We start from the raw sequence: 20380 nt of genomic DNA, 5'->3' as shown, positions 1-20380 counted from the left end.
AAAGCATGTTATCTCCCCTCAAAAATACATTTGATCAAATTACCAAATTCTCACAAATGTGTGTGTGTAGGGGGGGGGTATTCCTTTCATGGGTATGGGGGAGAAATAGAGCATAGACCCTACATGAGAAGTTTTGATAAAAGAAATAGTAATCAGAAGGCAACATTCTGAATTGGATGGAAATGCAGAGTTATAAATCAACAATAAACTCAAGGTCAATTATTTGTGACATTTTCAAAGTGCAATTGTAAATTCTTGCCTTAACATTGATAGATTAAAAACAAAATCAGGGTGCCTGAGTGGCTCAGTTGGTTGAGTGTCTGACTCAGCTCAGGTCATGATCTCACAGTCCATGGGTTCGAGCCCCACATCGGGGTCTGTGCAGACTGCTAGCTCAGAGCCTGGAGCCTGCTTCAGATTCTGTGTCTCCCTCTCTCTCTGACCCTCCCCTGCTGATGCTGTCTCTGTCACTCAAAAAAAAAAACACTTGAGAAGAGAGGCTGTGGGAGGTGAGGAGCCAATGGTAGTAGAGTAGTAACATTAACATGGTGGACTGTAATATCGAGTGGTTTTCTACAGTTCAACAAATGTTCGTTTCCCTGAATTTTACTTTGCAGGTTTCCTCCTCTGGATACAATTTTCATGTTGTTTATTTGCCATACAGGTAGTGAGCACCTCTTCATGTGCTAGTCAATGTTAAGGCTGTGCAGACTTTTTTTGGGAGGGGTCAAGTTTTTATTTAAATTCCAGTTAGTTAACATACAGTGTATTAGTTTCAGGTATACAATATAGTGCTTCAGAAATCCCCCGTATCATCCGGTGCTCAACACAAGTGCACTCCTTAGTCACCATCACGTATTTAGCCCATCCCCCCACCCACCTCCCTTCTGATAACCAGCAGTTTGTTCTCTAGACTAGAGTCTAGAAAGACTCTCAGTTTGTTAAGAGTCTTTCTTGGTTGGCCTCTCCTTCGCCCTTTGCTGGTTTCTTGTTTCTTAAATTCTGCATAGGACTGAAATTATATGGTATTTGTCTTTGACTCAGTTCACTTAGCAAAATACCCTTTAGATCCATCTACATTATTGCCAATGGCAAGATTTCATTTTTTATGGCTGAGTAATATTCCATTGTATATATATATATATATATATATACACATGCCATATTTTCCTTATCCAGTCATCAATCAATGGACACTTGGGTTCTTTCCATATTCTGGCTATTGTAAATAATGCTGCTATGAACATTGGGGTGCATGTATCCCTTTAAATTAGTGTTTTCGTAGTCTTTGGGTAAATACCTAATAGTGCAATTGCTGGATCATAGGATAGTTCTATTTTTCCCTTTTTGAGGAACCTCTGTACTGTTTGTTAACAGCGGCTGCACCAGTTTGCATCCTTGTCAACAGTGCAGGAGGGCTTCCCCTTTCTCCACATCCTTGCCAACACCTGTTGTTTTTTTGTGTTGTTGCTTTTAGCCATTCTGACAGGTGTGAGGTAATAGCTCATTGTCATTTTGATTTGCATTTTCTCTAAGTGCATGTGTCTGCTAGCCATTTACATTTCTTTTTGGAGAAATGTCTAATCAGGTCTTCTGCCCAGTTTTTAATTGGATTGGTTTCTTGGGTGTTGAATTTTACAACTTCTTCACATATTTTGGATATTAACGCCTTTCATTTGCAAACATCCTATTCAGTAGACTGCCTTTTAGTTTCATTGTTTCCTTTGCTGCACACCTTTTTCTTCTAATGCAGTCTCAACCGTTTATTTTTGCTTTTATTTCTCTTGCTTCAGGAGACCTATCTAGAAAAAAAAACTGCTACAGCTGATATCAGAGAAATTACTCCCTAAGCTTTCTTCGAGGGGTTTTATGGTTACAGGTCTCCCACCAAGGTCTTTAATCTATTATTAATTTATTTTTGTGTCTGGGTGTAACAAAGAGGTCCGATTTCATTCTTTTGCATGTTGCTGTCCAGTTTTCCCAGCAGCACTTATTGAAAAGACTATCTTTTCCCCATTGGGTATTCTTTCCTGCTCTGCTGTCGATTAATTGACCATATATTTGTGGATTTGTTTCTGGGTTTTCTATTCTGTTGTAGTGACCTATCTATTTGTGTGCCACTATGATACTATTGTTTGCTACAGTTTTGTAATACAACTTGAAGTCCAGAATTACGATGCCTCCAGCTTTGAGGGCCATGTAGATTTAGCAGCAAAGTCCCCGCCCTCAGGCAGCTTATATTCTGTTGAGTATGAATTCTGGTACACTCACCATTATACGCGCATTAAAGGCCAGACCAAATTCTTTCCCTAAGTACTACCTAAGTGCTTCTGAACAAAGATGTATCACACCACCTAAGGGTTCTCCACTGTGTGATCTGGTGAGAATGGAGATAGGTTTAATTATTGCTCAAATATCAACTAAACTAAAACAAGTCTTTTCTCTCTCATGAGAATCGATGATAAGAATTCAGCTTTTCATAGAACGTCATTTTGGAGAACTTCTTTCTGCAGACAATTCCTTCACATTCTTACCACTCTTGCTACTTTCATAAACTGTACTGCCACCATGAGTTTTGCGATGATGTGACAGTTTGGATCGCCAACGGAAGCTCTGACCACAGGTCTCACACTTGTAAGGTGTCTCCCCTGTGTGGACTCTCTGGTGAGACTGTAGCTGTGAAGAGTGGCGGAAGACCTTGGTGCACACATCACATTTGTACGGCTTCTCCTCGCTGTGGACACTCTGATGAACCTTAAGACTTGAGGCCTGACTGAAGTGCTTCCCACACTCCCCACACTTGTAGGGTTTCTCCCCTGTGTGGACCCTCTGATGCATGTCAAGATTCAAGCTCCACTTGAAGCCCTTCCCACACTCCTCACACTTGTATGGCTTCTCTCCAGTGTGGACCTTTTGATGGGCCTGAAGGTGTGAACTGCGACCAAAGCTCTTCCCACACTCTGTGCATTTGAAAGGTTTCTCTCCACTGTGGATTCTCTGATGGGCCAGAAGATTTGCAGCCTGCCTGAAAACTTTCCCACACTCCTCGCAATTAAATGGTTTCTCTCCTGTGTGGATTCTGCAGTGAATTTTGAGGTCCGCTCTACGATTGAATCCCTTCCCACACTCTTCACATTTGTGGGGTTTCTCTCCAGTGTGGATCAGCTGGTGAATCTGAAGTCGGGAACTTTGATTGAAGCCCTGCCCGCACTCCTCACACTTGTAAGGCTTCTCTACGCTGTGGGTCTTCAGGTGGGACTGAAGATAGGCTCTCTGACTGAAGTCCTTCCCGCATACCTCACATTTGTAGGGCCGCTCTCCCGTGTGGACCACCAGATGAACCTGATAACGGGTTTTCGTCCCAAAGTTCTTCCCACACTCATCGCACTTGTACGGTTTCTCTCCTGTGTGGACTCTCTGGTGTGCCTGGAGATTTGAACTCATAGTGAAGCCTTTACCGCACACTTTACATACATACGGTTTCTCCCCAGTGTGGATTCTCTGATGGGCCCGAAAATGTGAAGGCTGAATGAAGCCCTTCCCACACTCCTCACATTTATAAGGTTTCTCTCGTGTGTGGCCCTTCTGATGGATGTGAAGATTTGTGCTACAGAAGAAACACTTCCCGCACTCCTCACATTTGAACAGTTTTTCTCCCGTGTGGACCATACAATGACTATTAAGTGATGATCGACGACGGAACTTCTTACCACATTTATCACATTTGAAGGGTTTCTCCCCAGTGTGGATTCTCTGATGCTCCTGAAGATGGGAGGCATGAATGAAGGCCCTTCCACATTGGTCACAACGATAAGGTTTCTCTTCCATGTGCAATTTATAATGCACATTAAGTGCTGACCTACGACAGAAGCCATTCCCACACTGCTCGCATTTGAATGGCTTCTCTACAGTGTGGACTTTCTGATGAGTCTGCAGGCATGAGCTCTGACTGAATTCCTTCCCACACTCATCACACTTATAGCGCTTCTCTCCCAGGTGGACTCTCTGATGAATATGAAGTGCTGAGCTGTAACAGAAGCTTTTCCCACACTCAGGACACGTATGAGACTTCACTCCAGACTGTATTTGTTGATGAAGATCAAAGTTGGAGACATCACTGAAATATTTCTTAAATTTGCTGCACTGATCGGGTTTCTGACCTGTGTGAGCTTTCGACAGTCCAGCCCCAGCCTGTGCAGGTGAATCACCTTGTTTGGGGAGCTGGGAACTCTTTATCACGGAGCCTTCACACCGGGTTAAGTCACTTGCGATCTGTTGCCAGATCTGCCAGCAGGAAAGCTCTTCATGTGGTTCTGCTTCTAAAACAGTCTTCATTTTACTTTGGATTTTTCCTCCTGTAAAGACAGAGAAGGCAGAGATGTGGACAACTGAAGGCCTTGTTCAGTATTTTCAAGATTTCACATTTAGGGGAGAGTGTAAGACTCTACTGAACCTGGAGGATGTTCAGTCGGTCTTTCCCCCAGTGTATCACAGTCCCTGGATTGCCCAAGAGGGGGTCCCTGGGCTCCTAATCACTAAGCCCATTTTCCCGTCCTCCCTTCCCCCATCAACCCTCAGTTTATTCTCTGTAAGAGTCTCTTACGGTTTGCCTCTATGACCACTTCTATTGAATTTGAAAGTCAGTGTAGAATATTGAATAGAAAACTATGTAGTTAATAAATTATGTAGTTAGAAAAGTTATATAGACAGTAAGATATGAATCAACTAGAACTTACAAAGCAATCATATAATCACATTTTGGATTCGTTATATGTCCTAATATAAAATACCTTGTAATACTTATATTTATATATTCAAAGTATTCCTGGAAATTCTGCACATGTTCACCTAAGCTATCTTTCTATGCTGAAAGACATTAAATGAGTTGGCTACTATTACAAACTTTTGACCGCTTCTAATAATTTAAGTTCAAAAATGTGTTTTGTTTTCTAAAACATTTAGCCCATTCATATTCCCAAGTCTCTATATTTACATAAAGATTGTCTAAACATTTGAAGACTATTTTTTCAACAAAATTTTCACTTTTCTTCAAACTCAACAATAAGGAAAAAAGAACCTGATTAAAAAATGGACCAAAGACCTTAACACTGAAGATCTACAGATGGTGGTTAACTGCATGAAACGACGCCCCCCATGTCACATTACGCAAACGCAAGCACCCAGAAGCCATCACACATGTATCAGAATGGCCAAAATCTAGAACACCAACACCACCAAGCACCGGCCACGACGTGGAGCACCAGAAACTCATTCCCTGCTGGTAGGAACACAAAATGGCATAGACACTTAGGAAGGCAGGTTGGTGGTTTCTTACAAAACTAAACACATCCTTCAAACCATACTCTCCCGCTTATTGCACAGTTTGGTATTAACCAAAAGGAGATGAAAATTTACGTCACACAGAAATCTATACACCGACAAAACTTGGACAAGGCTTATTCACGAGGACAAAACTTCAAATGAACCAAGATGTCCTTCAGTTGGTGAACAGAAAAAATCCTCTGTGTCACATCCACACAATGGAATGTTATTTGGTGCTAAAAAGAAATGAGCTATAGAGCCATGAAAGGTATGGAGGAAACATAAATGCATATTACCAAGTGATAGAAGCCAAACTGAAAATATGAGTCCAACTATAGGACATTCTTGAAAAGGCAAAGTATGGAGACTGAAAAAAGATCCAGTGGTGGCCACGGTTAGAGGGGAGGGATGAAGAGGCAGAGGACAAAGGATTTTTAGGGTGGTGTAACTACTCTACATGATACTACAAACATGGATACATGGCTTTATACATTTTCCCAAGTCCATATAATATACAATACCAAGAGTGAACCCTAGCGGGTAACACAGACCCAGTGGTAATGCTGTGTCAACACAGGTGCATCAGCTGAACCTGGTGGGGAAACTGATAATGTAAGACGTGAGTGAGCGGGGGCAGGGGACATATGGGATATCTCTGTCCCTTTCTCTCAACTTTGCTGCGCCCCTACAACTGCTCTAGAAAAACAGTCTTCGAAAGCGCTGCTGAAGAAACGTTTAAAGGACAATTTCACTCGCCTCCCCACATGAACAGTCAGTTAAAAGCTGCCCCCTTTTCGTTCCACTAGATATGTGGGAAACAGCCTCTACAGAGCCCTGCCTTGTGTGGCTTTATTGGAAAGTTACTTCGGCGTCAAGGTGACCTGGAATGTCTAGAATTACTTGTGGGTTTTGGAGCAAACACCTGATGGCACAGACAGTGGAACTTTAGCTCCTACGGGCAAGTTTCCTTGGTGAGGACAAAAGGGAAATAAAGTTGAACGCAAAACACACACGGCTCTAAAACCTGATGGTCATTCAGCTCTCTAGGAAAGAAGTGAAAACAGCAGAGACAGAGCCTGGGAGAAGGAAACGAGGTCACGGTGCAAACTCTGAAAGCCAACCCTGCTGCGGGAGTTTCATCTTGCCAGAAACGCTTCCTGGACAGACACCTGGATGATTCCTTATGACCTGTGGGTCTCTGCTCAAAGTCGGCCCAGCAACGAGCCCCTTTACTGCCCGGTGTTATTTTTTTTTAAATTTTTATTTATTTTTTAATTAATTTTTTTTTTTGAGAGACAGAGAGAGACAACGTGAGCAGGGGAGGGTCAGAGAGAGAGGGAGACACAGAATCTGAAGCAGGCTCCAGGCTCTGAGCTGTCAGCACAGAGCCAGATGCGGGGCTAGAACCCACGAACCATAAGATCATGACTTGGGCTGAAGCCAGACGCTGAACCAAAGGAGCCACCCAGGCGCCCCTATTACCCAGTGTTAAATAACCAGTCCTGCCCTCTCCCAGCTCACCTCTGGCAACACCCCTCCTTCCTCGCTTATGCTCCATGCAGCCCCCTCTCACGTGACTTGCGAAGTCCTCCGTCGGGCACTGCAGGTCTTTCCCACCACAACGCCGCATCAAGAGGGAAGCATGTTATACACTGAACGCATCTTACACTCTCCTACTTTATGGCCCATGTCCAGAAGCGTGCCTGGAGTGTGGAGAGCGCTCCACAAACGCATGTTAACTGAATAAATGAATCCTGGTTTGCCTACTTTGGTGAGAGGTTAGGCCAAAAGTCCTAGAAGGAAAACATCTTTTCCATGTAAGTTATTTGACGCAGGAAAGTGACAGAACACTGCGGTTTTGCTGGGAGGCTGAAAAGCTGCACAGGGGACGTCAAGGGCAGGGGGACCTCAAGCAGGATGCTAATCAAACAATAAAAAGGCGGCAGGCATCCCTGGGGTGAAAAGGAAGGAAGGCCTATTGCCAGTTCCTTCCGAAGCTTTAGGACTATCTCTTTGATAACAGAACATGGACAAACTGGATGTCTGGATGTGTGTGGATAACACAACCCATCACAGCAGGTTTTCAGATTGAGAAACTTCCAAGACTCGGGGCGCCTGGGTGGCTCAGTCAATTAAGCAACCGGCTTAAGCTCAGGTCATGATCTCACAGTTCAAGAGTTCGAGCCCCTTGACGGGCTCTGTGCTGACAGCTCCGAGCCTGGGGCCTGCTTCGGATTCTGTGTCTCCCTCTCTCTCTGCCCCTCCCCTGCTCGTGCGCTGTCTCTCAAAACTGAATAAACGTTAAAAAACAAAAAAGAAAGAAAGAAAAGAAAAACTTTCAAGACTCTAGTGAACTGGAAAGATTAAAGAGCTTGTCATAAGCTTTCAAAAAAAAAAGAAGCAAGACAGAAACTGTCAGAGTATCATGCCAACGGGATGGGGTAATTATGCGAAATGCCTGTGACAGTCACAGATGTAAACCGACAATATGCAAAACGGCTGTTCTGGTTACAACAAAAGATGTGTTTCTTACTATGGTTCGTGCTCAAAAAGACTTGAGAACTTTGCTTCTGGAAGTTACCTTGTCCTTAATTAACCAAAGTGTTCAAACAGAAAGATAAGTAATAAGAACACAATCTTGGGAAAATGCTAATAGGTAAGTATATAGTGTTCGGTAAGTAGTACAGTTATACTTATGGTTTCGGGTTATATTTAACAAACTGACCTTAAAAAGAGTAGTTGTGTAAGAGGAACAGGGAGTCTCTCTGAGGATGTGACAATTTTAAGCAGGAAGTTTCCTGATTCTTTCTACAGCAGAACGTTCACTGGTGAGGGGCTCCTGGGTAGCTCAGTTGGCTGAGGGTCCGACTTTTGATTTTGGCTCAGGTCATGATCCCAAGGTTGTGGGAGCAAGTCCTGCATTGGGCCCCGAGCTGAGCATGGAGCCTGTTTAAGATTCTCTCTCTCCCCTCTCTGCCCCTCACCCCTACTTGCTCTCACTTGGTCTAAAATTAAAAAAAAATTTTTTTGGGGGGCACCTGGATGGCTCAGTTAAGCATCCAACTTCAGCTAAGGTCATGATCTCACAGTTCATGAGTCTGAAGCCTGCTTCGGGTTCTGGGTCTTCCTCTTTCCTTCTCCTCTGCTCATGCTCTCTCTCTCAAAAATAAACGTTAAAAAATTAAAAATACATATATAATCAAAAAATGTTTTATTAAATGAAATGAATGTTTAAGAGTTAAAAAGCACCAAACCTATATTTAAAAAATCAAGGAAAAACTGTATGAAATATACATTCTTTGTTTAACAGTTAACTTTGTAGAAAATAAAAAGCACGATACAGTTTTGAACCAGAGATGCAGGCGGCGTTCAGGTATGTGTCTCCTATCACTCTCACCTTCAATCTCCCCCTTCAAGGCCAGGGAAGGGCAAACCTCGAGGCAGGAACATGGGTGGGTGCTGTCAGAGAGACAGACGGGCTGCAGATGGCAAATCTTCAAGAGTAAGGCAGCCTGCAACCTGGCTGGTACCGTCCGACACGGTAGGAAACAGACCTTTCTTCCTTCTGTTGGGGGATCTGTCTGAGAGCTGGACATCTGTGGACATCAGAATCCCCATTGCAGGGGCGCCTGGGGGGCTCAGTCGATTGAGCGTCTGACTTTGGCTCAGGTCATGATCTCACGATCTGTGGGTTCAAGCCCCGCATTGGACTCTGTGCTGACAGCTCAGAGCCTGGAGCCTGCTTGGAGTCTGTGTCTTCCCCTTTCTCTGCTCCTCCCCTGCTCGTGATCTCTCTCTCTCTCTCTCTCTCTCTCTCTCTCTCTCTAAGATAAACAAACATCAGAAGGTTCCAGGAAAGCCACAGAGACTCAGAGTGACCACAACCACAAGGCTTTCCAAGCTGCCCTGGGACACGGGTCAAGTGCACGTACCCAAACACACTTCCATGCCAAGGGCACCCACGAAAGTACTGAATAGAAAGAAACCAGCTAGGCATTCATCAGAAGACAAGAAACGGTCTGCAACACCCTTCGACCTATAGCTATCTCCTGGACCCATGGACGCACGGACGTCTCCCTTCCATGAGCACATTTGCTAAATGAACACATGTTTCCAGACACCTGCCACATACCAGACGATTCTAGGCGCTGAAAATAGAGCGATGAACATAACAGACAAGATCCCTTGCCTGTGGGGATCAAATTCCAGTGGGGACAGAGAGGAGATGAGCAAGCAAACAAAAATGTGTGAGGCACAAGATAAGGCAGAACAAGAAGGGTAAAGAGAGGGAGATGTTTCATGTAAGTTGGTCAGAGAAGGCCATTCCCATGACATTAAAACCGAGCAGACACAGGAAAGGAGGTAGGGAGGAAGGGAGGAGGGAGGATGAGAGGAAGGGGGGAGGGAAGGGACAAAAGGATTTCAGCTAAAAAAGTGTGTCGGCCAGAGAGAGCAAGTAAGGGCTCTGAGGCAGAAGTATGTGTAGTAGGCAGGTTAAGTGGCTCCCAAAGAATCACGGCCTGATTTTGGAGGCTAGAATATGTTAGATTATATGGCAAAGGGGAATCAAGGCTGCAAATCAGCTGACCTTCAAATGGAAGACGATCCTCTTACCCAGGTGGGCTCAAGACAATCAAAACGATCCTTCAAAGTGGAAGAAAGAGATGGAAGGAGAGCGGAGGAAGGCGATGTGACCGCAGAAGCACGGGTGGGGAGAGGCAGGGCTGCTGGCTGTGAAGACGGAGGAAAGGGGCCCGAAGTTCAAAAACAGGGGGTAGCCTCTAGCAGCTGAAAAAGCCAAGACACAGATCGTCCCCCTAGAACCTCCAAAAAGAAATGCAACTGTGCAGACACCTTGACCGCAGCCCAGTAAGAACCGTGCCACACTGCTGACCCGGAGGACTGTAATCAGGCCACGAAGTAGGTGGCGATCTGTTCCGGCAGCGGGCGCTAGAGTGTCCCTGGCAGGTCTGGGAGACGCGAGGGGTCTGGTGTGGGTGGACGGGGCGGGACAAGAGGAAGTGGGCGGCGAAGTATTCAGAGAGGAAGTGGGGGACAGGGAGCACCACGGAGGACTCAAGAAGCCGGCTGAAGAGGTAAATAAGCCACAAAGGGTCTGGAGCAGAGGAATGGGGCTCTTGCAGTTCCAAAGCATCACACTGGCTGCTCCGTGGAGAACAGACAATGCGAGAGGACGCATGGGAACAGGCGAGCGGTATGAAGGCGCCTGAAATGACTCAAGGACAGTTTAGCATCTGGACCAGGTGCCGGCAAAGCGGGCGGAGAGGAGCAAAGACACCGGGGAGAACACGGACGAGGAGTCCTGCCAGTGTGGCTCTTACCCGACTTCTCTCCTCAGTGGCCTGCTCGCATCATCGCGGTGATTTGCGAGCCCGCAAAGTCACATATTTAAAACGAACACACTAGGGGTGCCTGGGTGGCTCAGCTGGTTAAGATCTGACTTTGAGGTCACAGTTGGTAAGTTGGAGCCCGCTTGAGACCCTCTCTCCCCCTCTCTCTCTCTCTGCTGCTCCCCCACTCATGTACCCACCACACTCTCTCCCTCCCTCAAAAATTGAAAAATAAACGTTTATAAATAAATAAAATGCACACACCAAAGGTACAACTGACTGGACATCTGGATGCCTACACATACGACCAATTAATTGAATCCAGCATTTCTCAACCGTTTTTAAAAACATGCCGCATACTGGGGCACTTGGGTGGCTCAGTCGGTTAAGGCTCCGATTTTGGCTCAAGCCATGATCTCACGGTCTATGAGACCAAGCCCCGTGTCGGGCTCCGTGCTGACAGCCCAGAGCCTAGAGCCCGCTTTGAATTCCGTGTCTCCCTCTCTCTCTGCTTCTCCCCTGCTCATGCTCTCTCTCTCTCTCAAAAGTAAATAAACATTAAAAAAAAAAAACACCAAAAAAAAAATGGCCCATATTTCAAGACCTAGACATACATGTATGAACATGCACTATAAACACCTATTTGTAACCAGTGTCTATTTGCACTAAATCTCCTCCCACTGGGCTCCCACTCCACTGAAAAAACTGGGAGATTTTGCTACAATGTATTGTGTTCTAACAAACTGAGGTTTTTCCACTTTATTTCATAAATACCATTTATGGTGACCATTTCAAGACCCCCAAAGGCTTCAACACACAAGGACACAGACAATCCCGGAAGCTGACACTGAGTCACAGAGCGCTTTTCCTCACCCAGTGAGAGCAGGTTCCGGAAATTCTCCAGCATCACGTCTCCGTACAGCTCCCTCTGGGCAGAGTCGAGCAGCCCCAGCTCCTCCTCCGTGAAGACCACGGCCACGTCCTTGAACGTCACTGCCTCCTACGACACCAAGCACACTCAACCTCAGTCTCGCCCCCGGTGGCCGCTGGGAGCGGGGCAGCACGGAGGAGGTGGCGAGGATGGTGGGACGTGGTTCCAGAGGGTGAGGGACTCCAGTCCATCCGCAGGGCTTCCAGGTGCTTCTCCTTGTACCCTGCCAATGCCACACTGCGTGTCCTCAGCCTCACCAAAGTGTGCGGCAATGACAATGTCCTTGTATTTGTGTGTCCTTGTGGGGTCTACTTACAAGGAACCACCAAGAACTCTAGGCACACACCCTGGATGACACACCCACCTTCCTCCTCTTATACACACCCGAACCCTACCACTTTGCTTTTAACATGCGCCAAACAAACTAGCTTCTGCTACCCTCGTGGGGCTGCTCCGCGCTCTCCCACGTCACGTTCGGCACCACATTCCAGCGCCAGGTCAGCACGGTTCCCCAGGGCCTGCACCTTGCTAGCTGTGGGACTCTGGACAAGTCTCCCTGGGCCTGAGTTTCTTCTCTGTATGTGGTCGGAGTTCTTTCAAGGATTAAACAACGGAGTATCTCTAGCACTTGGAACTGCAGGGCACAGACCAAGTGCCTAACAAATGTTTGTTATCATTCACATTATGAGCTCAAGCCCCAAGTTGGGCTCCACGCAGGGCATGGAGCCTCCTTGGGAATTCTCTCTCTCTCCCTCTACCCCTCCCCCACTTGCACGCACTTGCTCCCAAGCTCTCAATAAATAAATAAATAAAAATATTTCCTCTCAGGGTGCCTGGATGGCTCGGTTGGTTAAGTGTCCAACTCCTTGATTTCAGCTCAGGTCATGATCTCATGGTCAGAGAGTTCATGCCCGCCATCCGGCTGTGTGCTGGCAGTGCGGAGCCTACTTGGGATTCTCTCTTCTTCTCTCCCTGCTCTTCCCCACTTGCTCTTGCTCTAAAATAAATAAATTAGGGGTGCCTAGATGGCTCAGTCGGTTGAGCGTCCGACTTTGGCTCAGGGCATAATGTTGCAGGTAGTGGATTTGAGCCCCGCATCGAGCTCTGTGCTGACAGCTCAGAGCCTGGGGCCTGTTTTGGATTCTGTGTCTCCCTCTCTCTCTGCCCCTCCCCCACTCACACTCTGTCTCTGTCTCTCAAAAATAAATAAATGAAGAAAAAATTTGTGGCTTTGTGGCATCCTAGAGAACAAACTATACTTACCTATTCTGACTGAACAGTACTTAATTTTACATCTTTTTCTCATTACAACGTGTCCTGCAAATAACCTCATTTTATGTAGACCTTGTTACCTTGATTACTTGAAAATGATTGCAAAGGAAAGTGAAAAAATGAAAAATGAGCACATTTAAAATTGTAATCATAAAATGACAGATTTTCTTCCCCCTCATTTTCCTGTGTCCCTAATCTTTCAAAAGAATACAACCGTCCGGGGGGGGTGGAAGGGGGGGCCCTCCAAAGACAGCCATGAACAGGCTACACATTGTTCCACGGTTTAAGTAATCTGGTTTGGAACAACAGTGTATATTATTATTGCCACTGATCTGATTGTAAATTAATATGCCTACCTTTGAGATGTTTATTTGTGTTTCTCATTTTTAACATGCCTATTCATGTCCCTGTTTGTATTTCACTGGATTTTTCCCTCCCTTTATCATACACGTAAGAGTTCTATTATGGGCTCTCTTTTTTTGCATCCCTATAGTAAATATTTTTGCCCCATGTTGACGTTCCTGGTAATTCTGCGTAAGGTATCTTTTGCCACAGAAAAATGTAAGGATTTTATATTTAAAATTTAAACTGTATAAACGACTGTGCTAACGTGCCCACAGCGCTATGTCCATGCAGCATGGCGACCACGGGAGGACCCCCAAGAAAGGGGTCGGGGGAGCAGGCCAGCTGTGGAAATCATCTCTTGAGGGGCGCCTGGGGAGCTTAGTTGGTTGAGTGTCTGATTCTTGGTTTTGGCTCAGGTCGTGATCTCATGGATTGTGGGTTCAAGCCCTGCTTTGGACTCTGTGCTGACAGCATGGACCCTGCTTTATTCTCTCTCTCTCTCTGCTCCTCCCTTGCTCACGTTCTCTTGCTCTCAAAAATAAAAAAAAATAAAATATAAAATATAAAAAGTAAAAATCCCTAAACCATATACACGTCTATGAAAAGGAAGTAAAGATAAAAGGCATATCGCTTCAATGGGGACAAGGTGTCACTGTGAAAAATGAACATTCCAAAACATTAAAGGAAAAAAAATCAGAATTTAAAATTAAGTGTTTATCACAAACAGAAATTCAGTTGTGGATGCCGACAAGGGTAAGAGTAGGAGAAAATAAACATAGCTCATTTTTCAGAGGGAAGTAATGAAGTGGGAGAACTGCTCATTTCTAGTCATTTCTTCTACTCCGTAAAATAAATGATAAAACGAAAACTAAAAATACATGCAAAGTAAATTCAAAAGGGACAAGGTTAAGACCCTGGCACAAACGAGGTCCTCAAATGCCAGGAGCTCTGCTTGAGTCGTTCTCAGAAAAACGTGTGACCATCTGAATAACGGCGTGAAATGCGGAAATGAGAACGGCAGGCCCAGCTCACCTTGAACATGGTCCTGGGTCCTCCCACTTCGGGCGGTGTGCCGAGTGCGGGGCTGCACAGATCCCAGGAAGGCAGAGCTGCACCTGGCGGAGGCCTAGGGAGGCAGAAGAAAGACACTGACGGGAGCCCAGGATGCAGCTCACCCCCAGGCGTGATTACTGTGAATCCGCACCCGAACGTCCACGGCGCCGTTATTCCTGATAACCCTCCAACCGGAAACCAATGAAACGTCGACCTATGACCTATGCACGAATGAACAAATGAATCGTGGCAAATCCATACGGCGGAATGTTATTCAAATACTTTTAATATAATTAAAAGGAATGAAGTTCTGATCATGCTGCAACATGGATGAACCTGGTAAACGCTGCTCAAAGTCAAAGACGCCAGGCGCAAAAGGCTGGCGATTTTATGATTCCATTTATAGAAAATGTCCAGAAGAGGCAAATCTATGGAGGCAGAAAGCAGGTTAGGGGTCGCCTGGGGATTAGGGGAGAAAATGGGGGTGACCTGAAAATGGGCATGAGGAATTCAACTGTGACTGAATGAACATGTTCTAAACTGAACTACAGCAATGGCTGCACCACTTGGCAGTTACTAAAAATTGTTGATTTGGGCAACGTTAAAACGGGCGGATTCTGTGATACGTACAATACACACCAAGTTGGTGTAAATAAACGTGCATCAACGTGTCACTTAAATTATGAAACTAATGGAGATTCTGAGTGCATACTGATAACGGTATTTATAACTGAGTAAGTAGGGAACATGGGGAAGCTTGGCCTCACAGCAGAATGCCAACTAATGAGTGCATCTCCCCATTAACTTTATTAATTTTGGGGTGCTTTGGTGGCTCAGTCGGTTGAGCGTCCAATTTCGGTTCAGGTCATGATCTAATGGTTCGTGAGTTCAAGCCCCGTGTTCGGCTCTGTGCTGACAGCTCAGAGCCCGAAGACTGCTTCGGATTCTGTGTGTCCTTCTTTCTCTGCCCCTCCCCCACTTGTGCTCTGTCTCTCAAAAATAAATAAATGTAAAAAAGAAAATTATAGAAAATAAAAAATAAGCTTTATTAATTATGATTTTAAAACAGTAACTTTAGGGGAGTCTGGCTGGCTCAGTCAGTAAGGTGTGCGGCTCTCAATCTGCAGGTTGTGAGTTCCAGCCCCGCGCTGGGGGTAGAGATTACTTTACAAGTACAATCTTTAAAAAACTTTAGTAAACAAAAATTAGTAACTTTGCAGTGAAGAAACCTAATCGAAATCACCTTAGCCTAGGTAACAAAGCTGAGTTCACCAATGCACGGACAGACCGATGTCCCTGGGCCCCTGCTCTACCGCAGTGTCACGGACGCCTCAATGCTCTGCGGAGTCCCTCCGAATGACGCATAACCGAACCTAAACATGCGGTACCTCACGTTAACCCCAAATGAAGAACGTTCTCCAAAATAACTTGCCTCTATACCCTTTAAAGGCATCAAGAACAAGGGCACCTGGCTCAGACGATGGCGCGTGCGACTCTTCCTCTTGGGGCTGTGAGTTCAGGCCCCACGCTGGGTGTAGAGCTTACATGAAAAACAAAAAGTTACAAAAAAAAAAAAAAAAAAGGAAAGAGAAAAGAAAGCAGCAGCATCAACAAAAAAGACAAAGGTTATGGAATGCATTCCGCACTAAAGAACATCAAGTTTACAATAACATTTTTTGAACAATGTTTATAAACAAATAGTTTAAGGCAGTGGATAAAATTGGGACTTTGAACTGGGATGGAGGAAAGGCGACTGGTTTTAAGGCAGTTACATGAAAAGAGAACAAAATTAAATAGAAGACTGGAATACAAAACAGGATGTTACATGTTCTCCAACCTTACTTAATAAGTAACACTATTAACTATTACTTGTAATAACTTATTAGACAGCTAATATGTGATGGGTAACTGTATTACATAGTACAACATCCAATATTACCAAGTACGGGGTGTCAAAATTCTATAATCAGCCTCCTCTAAATCCCTCTTACCAAGACACCTCCTGATTACCCAAATGTGGGGCTGCCTTCCTTCAGAAGCTAAACTAAGCCGTCATTGAATTGCCGGTATATTCTCGGGGTTTCGGGGCTGATGGAGCCACAAGACAGGTAGAAGATAAACAACCAGGGAATCTGGGTAAAAAGTATATGACGGGTCACCCAGACGGCATCCGGCTCTCGATCTCGACTTGGGTGGTGACTTCAAGGTTTGTGGGGTCGAGCCCCGCATCACGCTCTGCCCTGATAGCATGAGCCTGCCTGGGATTTCCTCTCTCTCTGCTCCTCCCCAACTCACTATGTCTCAAAACAAAAAAATTAAAAAAAAAAAGTTTAAGAGAGCATATGAGAACTCCTTATACTATTTTTGCAGCTTTTCAATGGAAAAAAACTTTAATTATGCAAAAATAAAGTCTAATGCTCTCTGGAAACAGTCACAGGAACAACAGTAATGATGGGTATAATAAAGATGATCGTGGAATTAAATGGAAGTTCCCTAGTTTATTCTTTCTTGGCAATGTTTAAAAATTGGCCATAGTTTCGTGGCGCCTGGCTGGCTCATTCAGTACAGCATGCAACTCCTGATCATCTGAGCGACACGATGGGTGTAGAGATTGCTTAAAAATAAAATTATAATGGGGCGCCTGGGTGGCTCAGTCGGGTGAGTGTCCGACTCTTGGTTTCAGCCCCAGTCGTGATCTCATGATTTCGTGGGTTTGGGTCCCTACACTGGGCTACGTGCTGGCAGCATGGAGCCCACTTGGGATTCTCTCTCTGACCCTCCCCTGCTCACACTGTCTTACTCTCAAAATACATAAAGACACTTAAAAAAAAGAATAAAGCATATTACTAGTAATAAGTGGACTAAAATCATTGGCAATGGTTTTAAAAACTCGGAGGGGAGTCGGTTAAGCATCCGACTTCACTCAGGTCATGATCTCATGGTTCGTGGGTTCGAGCCCCGCGTCGGGCTCTGTGCTGACAGCTAGCTCAGAGCCTTGAACCTGCTTTGGATTCTGTGTCTCCCTCTCTCTCTGCCCCTCCCCTGTTCATGTTGTCTCTGTCTCTCTCAAAAATAAATAAAACATTAAAAAAATTTTTTTAATAAAAATATAAAATAAAAACTCACAAAAGTCAAAGCCCATTAGCCTTGCTTTTAAGGTCCTCCAGACCCAAGTCCTAACGACCCCGGGGTCTGACACCTGCTAGTTCCAACAGCTGCAGAACACACCCACGAGATTAGCAACTTAAGCTCTGGACTCAGACTGCCTTCATTCCAACCCCAGCTCAGCCTCTTCCTAGGTGGGGACTATGGGCAAATAACTTATTTTCCCTGGGTCTCAACCTCCTTTTACAGAACAGAAAAATAGGGAAAAACAAAAAAGCAGAATTTCTTCACGGAGCTGTGCTGTGGACAATGTATTTATTTGTATAAAACCATCATTGTTGAGTTTGGCAATTAAGGATGTATTATTACTAATACCCATGCCCAATTACATATCCTATACATTATCTAACTGATGTGAATATCGTTGTAAAAGAAAAGTGCCCAGGGGCCCCTTGGTGGCTCAGTCAGTTAAGCATCTGACTCCTGACTTCTGCTCAGGTCGTGATCTCATGGTCAGAAGCGCCAGCCCCACGACAGGCTCTGTGCCTGCATCAGATTCTCTCCCTCTCCCTGCTCCCCCCCGACTCAGCCACACACTTTCGGAAGGGAGGGAGGAAGGGAGGAAGATGCCAGATCCCACTCACGTAGAACTTTGCTGTCAGTACCCAAGCAGTCGTTCCTTCCACCTCTGTGCAGCCCTTTCTGAGAAGTCAGGCTGGCGGGTGGAAAAAAAAAGAATGTCATGAAATGCCATGATCATGTCATTGTCCTCAATAAAAGCGCAATCTGAGGGGTGCCTGGGTGACTCAGTTGGTTGAGCATGAGACTCTTGATTTCATCTCAGGTCATGATCCCAGGGCTGTGGGACTGAGCCCCGCGTTAGGTGTGGAGCCTGCTTCAGATCCTCTTTCTTCCTCTGCTCCTCCCCCACTCATGCGTGTGTGCTCTCTCTCTCTCTCTCTCTCAAAAAAAAAAAAAAAGCGCAATCTGGAAGCAACGTTCTACGACTACACCCCGAGACCAGACATGTACTGCCCACCTGCTTGTACTCACTAACTCGGTCTTACATTTCTCCTTCAGCTCTTCTTTTTGCTCACCTCTTAACTCAGGCCAATAAAACTGGAAACCACCTCAGGTGATGACAATTGTCCTGACAAGACCTGCCCCAGGCCCAGATCACCCAGACCACCCCCCAACTGCACAGAAGGACCTGCAGTGACTTCTGGAATGACCTACAATTACCTTTACCTCATTATAATCCTAAAATCTCTGCCCCAGGAGGAGCCTCAGCCTCAGTTACCTAACACACACATTACAGGCATGTTTCCTTCAGGCGCATGCTCATCCTTACTCCTGTCTCTACATACATGTCAAGCCTTTCCTCTCTAAAACATCCATCCTAACCCTCAACAAAGGAGCCCATTCACCCTCTCTTGGGGATTCCTGCTGTGGAAGCCGTGATCTCCTTACGTGCTTGCAAATCCAAGTTTTCTTTGTGCGACAACTCAGTCTGGTAAGGTTTCTGACTCGCCACGGTAGGAACTCAAAGTTAGTTCCATTACACCCTCACCTTCCTAAATGAGAGATTAGAAGGGGCCCGGGATGATCCGGCACCAGGCAGGAATCGGAGAAAAGCAAAGGTCGCTGCAGTTGGATATCTGACCCTAACTGGGGGACGTGACAGATGCTCGGGAAATTAATACTAAAAAGAGATCACCATTCACCATATGCCAGGAACTGGTTGGAGATTTTTTTTTTTTTTATTTCCGCAGCCACAGCAGGCAGCAGGGGAGCAAGAGCGCCTGGCTTGGGGGAGGGGGGGCGGCTCCAAAGCAGACCCAGACCCGATTCGGTCCCTCGCTGCTTACAAAACCCAAAGGCAGAGAATCTAGTCCAGGTGAATAAGAAAGGAATTATCTCAGTGAGGCGAACACCAAAAGACTGCAGACTAACGGCTCAAAGACTGTCTTCAAATTGCTGAAAATACGTCCAGGTTTATATAAGGAAAATGTGGGGCAAGGGCGGGTGGGTACTGCAGGTGGGCAGTGAAGGTCAAATGCGTTACTGTCGTGGGGTCAATCACAAACGGGGGTCTTGCTGGCTCAGGACAGGCCTTACTGCTTGAGGGGTTAGTTTCGGTTCCCACCAGCGGCTGCTTTGCCCTCCAGGCTCTTCCACCAGGACCAGGACAAGCTGGAAAGAAGCCAACTAGAAAGTTTGAGGTCAAAATGGAGGCAGCCGGGGTCCTCTGTCGCCACCTCTGACAATTCCCCGACACCAGGAAGCAGAGGCACGCGTGGGTAGGGAGGCGGACGGGGCGAGCTGGGACGAGCAGCAACTCTCAAGCCAGGCGGTAGGTGACCCCACCCCACGCCCCACCCCGAGACTCGGGACCCACCAGGAATGCAGACTCCCCGAGAGACGCTCAGTCCTGCCCTCCCCCCAATACCTGCGTACTCTGCTCAGGCTTCTTTCCCCCCAAGTCGCCCTGTCGCTGCAGGTTCCAAGCACAGATTCAGGAAGTTTGGAAGCTCCGGGACAGGCGGAACTGACGCACCTCTCCCATAGAAAATTCAGGAGCAACCTCCCACTCCCCCAGCGGAAGTGCCAGCGAAAACAGAGAGCTTCTGGACTACACCTCCCAGAATGCACCAGATCCGCCTTCCAGAGCGGAAGTGCGCGCGACTACACAGAGCGCCTGGACTACGTCTCCCAGAATGCTGAAGGCAAAACCTTCGTAAGCTCACCCTCTTTTTTTTTTTTTTTTTTTTTTAATGTTTCTTTTTGAGTGGGAGACAGAGAGCGAGCAGAGAGAGAGAGAGACAGAGAGAGAGAATCCGAAGCAGGCTCCGGGCTCTGAGCTGTCAGCGAAGAACCTGACGCGGGGCTGGACCTCAGTAACCGAGTGATCATGATCTGAGTTGAAGTCGGAAGCCCAGCCGATTGAGCCACCCAGGTTCCCCTAGCCTCACCCTCTTGAGCGAGTAGTTGAGGCTGCTGG

The 20380-nt window shown here is 46.1% G+C and overlaps 1 protein-coding gene across 8 annotated transcripts; it reads right to left on the bottom strand.

The window, feature by feature from the left end:
* Positions 1-2018: 2018 nt before the first annotated feature.
* LOC115280212 (zinc finger protein 234-like) lies at positions 2019-19991 on the bottom strand. 8 transcript variants are annotated; one of them, XM_029924947.1, is made up of 7 exons: positions 19829-19991; positions 19498-19587; positions 18024-18094; positions 15743-15814; positions 14254-14347; positions 11547-11673; positions 2019-4355 (listed from the first exon to the last, which is right to left on the bottom strand). In XM_029924947.1, the coding sequence occupies exons 5-7, from the start codon at positions 14260-14262 to the stop codon at positions 2488-2490; spliced, it is 2004 nt and encodes a 667-aa protein (XP_029780807.1). In that variant the 5' UTR covers positions 14263-14347; positions 15743-15814; positions 18024-18094; positions 19498-19587; positions 19829-19991; the 3' UTR covers positions 2019-2487. The 8 variants fall into 8 exon arrangements, with proteins under 8 accessions (XP_029780807.1, XP_029780803.1, XP_029780805.1 ...); XM_029924943.1 differs by having other exon boundaries at positions 19498-19572; XM_029924945.1 differs by having other exon boundaries at positions 19498-19572; positions 19837-19991.
* Between the last annotated feature and the right edge of the window lie 389 nt (positions 19992-20380).

The sequence above is a fragment of the Suricata suricatta genome, chromosome 16, assembly GCF_006229205.1.
Source record: "Suricata suricatta isolate VVHF042 chromosome 16, meerkat_22Aug2017_6uvM2_HiC, whole genome shotgun sequence".
Classification (NCBI taxonomy): domain Eukaryota; kingdom Metazoa; phylum Chordata; class Mammalia; order Carnivora; family Herpestidae; genus Suricata; species Suricata suricatta.
This window is presented reverse-complemented; position numbering and strand designations above follow the sequence as displayed.

Bases quoted from the DNA above. Each gene is read 5' to 3' on its own strand.
- LOC115280212 (XM_029924947.1), bottom strand. The intron at 4,356-11,546 runs GTGAGGAAAAGC...CTGTCTTTACAG, and splicing joins CCGGAACCTGCTCTCACTGG to GAGGAAAAATCCAAAGTAAA.